General features: G+C 35.3%; 1 protein-coding gene across 1 annotated transcript; it reads left to right on the forward strand.

The window, feature by feature from the left end:
• Nucleotides 1–1,227: 1,227 nt before the first annotated feature.
• Nucleotides 1,228–6,232, forward strand: LOC132097181 (arrestin domain-containing protein 3-like). The gene is made up of 6 exons (XM_059502805.1): nt 1,228–1,566; nt 3,891–3,951; nt 4,204–4,351; nt 5,192–5,288; nt 5,429–5,685; nt 5,960–6,232. Exons 1-6 carry the CDS (start codon nt 1,314–1,316, stop codon nt 6,092–6,094), a joined length of 951 nt encoding a protein of 316 aa, XP_059358788.1. The 5' UTR covers nt 1,228–1,313; the 3' UTR covers nt 6,095–6,232.
• Nucleotides 6,233–8,889: the final 2,657 nt, after the last annotated feature.

Here is an 8,889-nt window from a genome sequence, read left to right on the forward strand (position 1 = left end):
ATTTAGATTTTGATAATATTAACTATTAACTAATTACTTCATGGTGGAATCTAATACTACAATAAAAAAATACTTATTTAGATACTTCAATAAATAAACAAATAAATATGTGAGCTGCAATATTTATTTCATCAACATAGGCCTACAGATATTGCAATGTCCAAAGGCTATGGAATTGTTCAACAACAAAAAGAAAATTAATTTAAATTTTGATGATGTCATGAAATAATAAACAAACTGCTTAGTGACGGAATCTAACAGAACACCTACATTTTCACCAAATTCTAAAAGGCAGAAACTTCAATAAACTGGAATATTATATATAAGAACTACAATAAATTCTCCACAAAACACACATCCTGATCCATATTCACTTCACTCACTTATTTGCAACTTTAAAACTATAAAATAAACTATAAATGTTTTAAAATCAAGCTTACTTGCTAACAAATGGGAAATGTTTTGATGGGCAAAAAAGAGGCCAGATTAAGTAAACTATTAAAAAAGAACAGGATTCAGTGAACAAGAATAGCTTTTAACTGTCTTTTAATTTATTCAGTGTCTTCCCTTCATTATTAACCATTTCATTACCATCACATAAGTATTATGTGTTTGCTGGAAAGAAAAAAAATGAGTCATGCCAAACATAAGCTGCCATTTAGGAATCCTGTCTATTTCTGCTGAACACTTAAATAACACTTGGTAACTGTCATCTTAACAATATCTTATTTTTATGAGCAAATGTTCATAATGCTTAAATAAAAAGGGCAATTATCACACAATAGAAAGTGATGCTTAAATTAAAAGGGCAATTATCACACAATAAAAAGTGATTGCGGTTCAATTCTCTTTACCCCCCCCCCCCCCCCCCCCAAAAAAAAACACACATCTATGATGAAATACACTGATTAAAGCTCAGGTTTGGAGAGTAGGTGCACCAAGAACAGAGGGATCTTTGTTTTTGTTTTTTTAAAGAACCATGTTCACAGCTTTTCATGTTTCCTGCCTCTCGAGGCAGCTGTTTATGTTGCCATGCTCTAAAAACACCTGTTCCCAATAGACTCCTTGGTCTGACACCATAGAACCATAGTGGTTCACTTTCAGTTTACATGCTAGACCTGTTGACAAGAGGTGTGTCTTTTCAAGGTGAAACCTGTTGAGCCAGTTTGTAAGCCCTCGGTCAGAAAGATGCCGAAAAGTGTATTTTTTAAAGACAAATATAGAAAACAGAACGGATCATTACAACTCTGGGCGCCGTACAAATACACTTACAGCAGCAATACAAATTCAGACTGGACCTGTTATCCGAGGAAATGGCGATCCGTAACTTTGCTATTGAGTATGACGCCTTAAATGATCGCAACACCTTCAGCAATGGGGATACTTTGGTGGGCAGAGTTATCATGGAAGTGTCAAAGGAAACCAAAATCAAGGCTCTGACTTTCAAGGTGAAAGGCAAGGCTGATGTGTCATGGACTGAGACGCAAGGGGAAGACAGTGTGACGTACTGGGATAAAGAAAAGTATTTCTCACAAACTCAATCTGTTTTACCGGAGGATAACGAAGGTAATATCTAATGTGAAAGATGATGTTATAAATGTTCATCTGTTCAAAATAATCTTTACATTTAATGTCATTTATTCTATAGTGCAAAACAAAGACTGTATAGTAAGAAATGGAAAAACATTAAATACTGGACAACATTATGATTGTGTACTGTGGTATGTGTCTGTTATTTGTAGGCAAACTGTTTCAAAGTTTTGGGTTAGTAAGATTTCTCATTTTACAAGAATAATAATTTCATTTAGCAAGAACACATGCAATTTATCAAAAGTGAAAGTAAAGACACTTCTGATATTACAAAAGTATTAGAGAAAATATTTAGTTAAAATGGTGTTCTTTTAAACTTTCTATTTATCAAAAACCTTGAAAAAAATTGTTTCCACAAAACTTATAGAATAGATTCCCAAAAAGTTGGCACACTGTACAAATTGTGAGTAAAAAAGGAATGGAATAATTAATGAATCTCATAAACTTATATTTTATTCACAATAGAATATAGATAAAATATCAAATCTTGAATGTGAGAAAATTTTAAATGGCATGCAAAATATTGGATTATTTTGGATTTCATGAGAGCTACATTTTCCAAAAAAGTTGGGACAGGTAATAAGAGGTCGGAAAAGTTAAATGTACATATAAGGAACAGCTGGAGGACCAATTTGCAACTTATTGGCTCAATTGGCAACATGACTGGGTATAAAAAGAGCCTCTCAGAGTGGCAGTGTCTCTCAGAAGTCAAGATGGGCAGAGGATCACCAATTCCCCCAATGCTGCGGCGAACAATAGTGGAGCAATATCAGAAAGGAGTTTCTCAGAGAAAAATTGCAAAAAGTTTGAAGTTATCATCATCTACAGTGCATAATATCAGCCAAATAATCAGAGAATCTGGAACAATCTCTGTGCGTAAGGGTCAAGGTTGGAAAACCATACTGGATACCTGTGATCTTCGGGCCCTTAGACAGCACTGCATCACATACAGGATTGCTACTGTAATGGAAATCACAACATGGGCACAGGAATACTTACAGAAAACATTGTCGGTGAACACAATCCACCGTGCCATTCACCGTTGCCGGCTAAAACTCTATAGGTCAAACAATAAGCCATATCTAAACATCATCCAGAAGCGCAGGCGTTTTCTCTGGGCCAAGGCTCATTTAAAATTGACTGTGGCAAAGTGGAAAACTGTTCTGTGGTCAGACGAATCAAAATTTGAAGTTCTTTTTGGAAAACTGGGATGCCATGTCATCCGGACTAAAGAGGACAAGGACAAGCCAAGTTGTTATCCGCGCTCAGTTCAGAAGCCTGCATCTCTGATGGTATGGGGTTGCATGAGTGCGTGTGGCATGGGCAGCTTACACATCTGGAAAGGCACCATCAATGCTGAAATGTATATCCAAGTTCTAGAACAACATATGATCCCATCCAGATGTTGTCTCTTTCAGGGAAGACCTTGCATTATCCAACATGACAATGCCAGACCACATACTCCATCAATTACAACATCATGGCTGTGTAGAAGAAGGATCCGGGTACTGAAATGGCCACCCTGCAGTCCAGGTCTTTTACCCATAGAAAACATTTGGTGCATCATAAAGAGGATGATGCGACAGAGAAGAACTAAGAAAGTTGAGCAACTAGAAGCCTGTATTAGACAAGAATGTGACAACATTCCTATTCCTAAACTTGTCTCCTCAGTCCCCAGATGTTTGCAGACTGTTATAAAAAGAAGAGGGGATGCCACACAGTGGTAAACATGGCCTTGTCCCAACTTTTTTGAAATGTTTGGATGCCATGAAATTTAAAATCAACGTATTGTTCCCTTAAAATTATGCATTTTCTCAGTTTAAACATTTGATATGTCATCTATGTTGTATTCTGAATAAAATATTGAAATTTGAACTTCCACATCATTGCATTCTGTTTTTATTCACAATTTGTACAGTGTCCCAACTTTTTTGGAATCGGGTTTGTATTTTCAACATTGATAATAATAAATATTTATTGGAGCACAAATCAGCATTATAGAATGTTTATGAAGGATCATGTGAGTATTGGCCTTGAAAATTTCAGCTTTGTCATGATAGGAATAAATTACATTTTAAAATATATTAAAATAGAAAACTATATTACTATATTATTTTCAAATATAGTAATATTTCATTATTATGTTTTAAGAGACTTCTTTCAAAAACGTAAAAAAAAAAAAAATAAATCTTACCAACTACACACTTTTGAATGGCAGTGTATTATTAAATACCAACATTAACATTAACCAACAGACAACATTAACAACATTATGTAATGTGTCTGAATCTTTTTGCTAGGCTCTATAACTCTTGTGGCTGGCAGACATGCCTTACCTTTTGCCTTTCAGCTTCCCTACCAGTAAGTCATCACCTTCTTGTCCTGCAGGCATTCAGTCTGGTTAATAGATGTGACTTATGTATAGACAGTATATACTTTATTGATTCCTGAGAGAAAATCAATCTTCCTTTGAAACAATCTCATTTACTTTTTGCAATGTAGTCAATACTTCAATGTGCTATATCCTGTATGCTGAAATATTGATCCTATCATATGATGCAAGATTCTTTCTGAAGACTTGTTAGTCATCGATGCCAAACCTCTCTCTTTCAGGGGCCTGCCTTCATCTTTTAAAGGTGCTCATGGTAAAATTCATTACCGAATTTCAGCCAAGTTGAGCAGGTTTATGCGTACAGCAAGTAAAGCTGAAGCCAAGTTTACCTTCGTTGCCAGAGCTGATTATGACCAGTCAACAATGATGGTATGATGACAGCTTTTATCAGTTAGACCAGAGAAAATATTCAAAGCCTCATTTTAGTGCATGAAATACAAAACAGACATATATGGACCAATAATAATATCAATATGACAACTTTATCAAAAAATAGGGGTGGGCGATATATATTATTGTTATTTTTGCTTTAATAAAGGCCTTTATGATATCAAAAGTTTACATACCATAAAATATCATAATTCTTGTCACCAGTGTCAACATCACAAAATCTAATACTAGGCTGAATAAAAAAAAATAAAAAATGATAGACAGCAGGAATATTAGACTTCTGTCACTTTAAGAGCTTCCTGGATCCAATATAATGTGTCTTCTTTCTTAGCTGTTTGCTTTCACATAAGACTTAAATTACTGCAAGGATACATTTTGACAAATACAAGTGTGTGTACTTAACTGTTCAAGGCCTATATAGCGGGAAAAATAACTCAAGTTCAATACCTGCTCTATCAGCACAACTTTCATGTGCGCAAGCCTCTTAGACAGCACTCAGAAACAGTCTCTCAGACAGCAAGCTTATATAGCGAAATGAGTAATACGTTTTCATGACCACATAGAACAGCAATGTCATGTTAGCATATAACCATCTCCGTGATAGAGATAATAGTCCAAAATCTCTACCAGTTGACAAATTTCTACCACTTAATCATGTCTACTGGTATATCGCCGAACCCTAAAAGGCCCAAAAGACTACATTTTCCTGTTGTTGAAACAAACTTAATGTTTAATGTTTTACTCTGGAACAGATTAACAGATGTAACTATAACTTTATAAATGTTAATTAAGTGATCCTAAAACTTTCATACTCTGCAGGCATCTCAACACGGCAGTAAAGACAAAGATGTCATATTTTTTGCCTCTGGAAATATTTCGATGAATATTTTCCTGCCAAAGACAGGCTACCAGCAAGGTAAGCCAAGCAATATACCCAGCATTTTGATTAATTAATGGAGTTATAAATAAAAAAAACAAAAAAAAAACATCATACAACATAGATAACTGCTTTGATTAATTTGACAAGCTGTAAAACAATACTTATATCTCAAACAGGTGAAAGGCTAGTTGTCAACGGTGAGATTGTAAACAGCTCAACTCGAAAAATTGTGCCAAAGTACATTATCTACCAGAAGCAAAGCTTCTTTGCTGGAGGCCAGAGAGCTGTTCATACCACCCAGATACTGAAGGATAAAGGAGAGCCTTTAGTGTCCTCCACCAGACAGAATCTGTCAAAAGTATTAGTCCTTCCCACAGAAATCAGCACCACCATCCAGAACTGCAGAATCCTCAAGGTCGAATACAGACTGAAGGTAGGCACCAGAAAACAAGACAGGCCTCTAGCAGGTTTCCAAAAGACTTTGATTTTCTTTCAACAGCAAAAATGGTTTAATGTACTTTGTATTCATGAATGATACCATTTTTTTTATATTATAGTCTGCTTTTGTGTTTTCAAGAAACAAAGGACTGGAAATAAAAGATAATGTCACTCAAAAAAAAAAACTATGCTCAAAACATTATGCTTTTTTTTACTGTTCAAAGTTTCTTTCTTGAAATCATCTACAGTATAGTTTGTTTCTGTTGCAGGTTATTTTGGAAGTATCGTTCACTAAAAACCCTGTGATTAAACTCCCGTTGATCATACTGCCTCAACATGACGGGACCTCATCCAAAGAGATGGAGGCAGGACTACATAGAGACCTGGCCAAAATGAATATTTGAAATTAATATAAGCAATGAGCACTAGATTTGTTTGCACTTTTGTTTTACACTTATTGTATCCTACTATAAAAATTCTTTTATTTTCGAAAATGTGAAATGATATATGACAAATAAGCAAAAATGTGATATATTTCTCATAATAAGGGAACAGTTCACTCAAAAATGAAAATCTTGAAATAATTTGTTGTTCATGACACCTGTATGTTTGCAAAAAAATAAAAATAAATACATTTTCTCTCTCTCTCTCTCTCTCTCTCTCTCTCACACACACACACCCACACACACACACACACAGAATGTTTTTTTTTTTTTTTGAAGAATAGTATGTTCCACAGGAGAAAGAAAGTCATACAGATTTTAAATGAAATGAAAATTAGTAAATTTTCATTTTCCTTTTTGGGTGGACTACCTTTAAAATGAAGAGAATTATATCTTTCTAACTAAATGTATTTTATCGCTTTCGTCCTTAAAAAAAAAAAAAAGAGTACAATATAAAAAAAATAAAAATAAAACATTAATGCATGTCTCCCTGAGAGTTTAATGGTCTTTATTGTTGACTATAATCTCTCTGTAACCTCATTTGTTATTAGATCAGCTTGGTTAATTCAATGAAATGGGAGAGTATGTCATGTTCCCTTTACAAAGCGAGCATGTAAAGATAAATGGAACATCAGAATGGCATTTACCGTGACACTAAAGCCCTCACGCTGCTATAAATACAGAGGAAGGCTCTGCCTGTCAACCTGGAGGCCACTCCGCTCCAGCGGATATCTTTCTGCACCAGTATCCTAGGGGCTCTTTGCTGTGTGTACTAACTCACAGCTCCTTAATTCAGTGCTCAAAACACACTTTAGTGTAGACTGAAGGATGTGCAATCAATATTACAGCTAATCTGTGACCTTTGACCCCACAGCAAAATATGTAATACAGAACGTCTGAGCTTTGTAAATGGATGACACTAAATTTATCTGTTCCATCGGAAGAGCCCTTTGATATTTTTGAGCAAAAAACACACACACACACACACACACACACACACACACACACACACACACACACACACACACACACACACACACACACACAAACAACACCATACTTTAGAAGTAATAAAACAAATGACTTATTTCAATGATTAAATATTCTTGTGGCATTCTGTTTACAACATCAACATTATATGATCTATCGATAATGCCAATTGGAAAGTGCTTTTACTGTAAATGATCAGCAGTAATCTTTAGATGACAGTGATTGGACGAGTTCAATATTTTGCCTCCCCCGGCTGGAAAACAAATGTTGTTACTTCTTTACTTACACGACTTGACAATTTAATAGTGTCTGTTCTCTGGTGCTCAACATGTAATTGTAGTAATTCACTTATCGAGTTGAAATCGTTAACTGCTGTGTGTGTGTTGGCTTGCACCATCAGTAAATAATGTTAGAACATTAGATAAAGCTCACGGGAGGCTGAACATAGACAGTTTATCGAAAACCATTGCTCCAATCTAATTACAGGTGACGTGAGACTAATATCTTTTCTGTGAGAACTAACACAAATAGGTTAATTAGGGCAGCATAATTGAATTGTTGCATTTGTTTAACTAAACCAGATGACCTTTAATTAATCCTTTAACATTAATAGCATACATGCATACTGTACAATCTCCTGTGTGAAGTGGACTCAAAATAACATGAGATATTGAATGGCTAATCCTAAACTCCAGCTTCCCACAGAATACCTTTATGTTATTTACCCACATTATCCAACACACTGCTAAATAAATAGCAACTGATTGGGTGGAATGCCACACATGATGAACGTTTTTCAGCATGAGGTGATTCCGTAGTTGGCCTACAGAATGTTGCTCATTTTAATGTCAAAGAGTCATGGGCTGTTCCTCAGTTTCCTAGAATGCAAAGAACAGACTTGTCACATTGAAAGAACACACCGGGAAGGACATGAGGAGACAGAGCCTGAGATATGCTGAGATCTTGTTGCTTAACTGAATATCTCAACACATTTTAAGCAATGGGACGGCACCATCCAATGCACAATAAATTGTGTAAATGAGCATGCATATTTAATGTTACTGATGCTTTGTCAATGTTAAGATTCTTTTTAATATGGCAATAAAAATTAGTGCAGGGTTTCCAAAAGGACTTCATCACTTTATTAAATTATTCAAAGCCAAAAAAAAATTTTTCACAAGCTGTCACATATTTGTTAGCTTGCAGCAGGAATCTATCAAGTCAGAGCAAGAGAACTTTAAAGCTCACAGACTTCTGCACTGACTTTTTTATATCGACGTTGGTTCTCAAGTCTAAAGTCAATGTATCCTCAATATCAAGAATCCAGGTACTTTCATGCATCATCTGTGCTTGTGTTCTTGAGTATTAAAATAAACTTCGGCAGTTGATGATGATGTAGAACAAGAATACAAGGACATAAAATCAAACATTTATTGAGAAACAGCCATTTGCTATATTTTGAGTAGTGCTATATTGAAATAGGGCTGGTCTTTACATACCTGTCAGATGTGTCATCCTTTCTAAGAGAGTGGCTCTTGGCTAGAATAAATTGCAGTGTGGACCAGATTTATGCTGTTTAGTCAAAGGTCTGGCTATGGGAGATTAGTGCAATAATATAAAAATTGTGACATCTTGGCACCAGCTGTGAAGGCTATCATTTGGCTACAGGATAGGTGAATCGTACGCCACATGCTGTATGTTGCAGTTTCTCCAGGCCTGATTCTGTTACCACTGAGATTCAGATTAAATATATTCCTTACAGATCA

The sequence above is a fragment of the Carassius carassius genome, chromosome 21 (assembly GCF_963082965.1).
Source record: "Carassius carassius chromosome 21, fCarCar2.1, whole genome shotgun sequence".
Taxonomy (NCBI): Eukaryota; Metazoa; Chordata; class Actinopteri; order Cypriniformes; family Cyprinidae; genus Carassius; species Carassius carassius.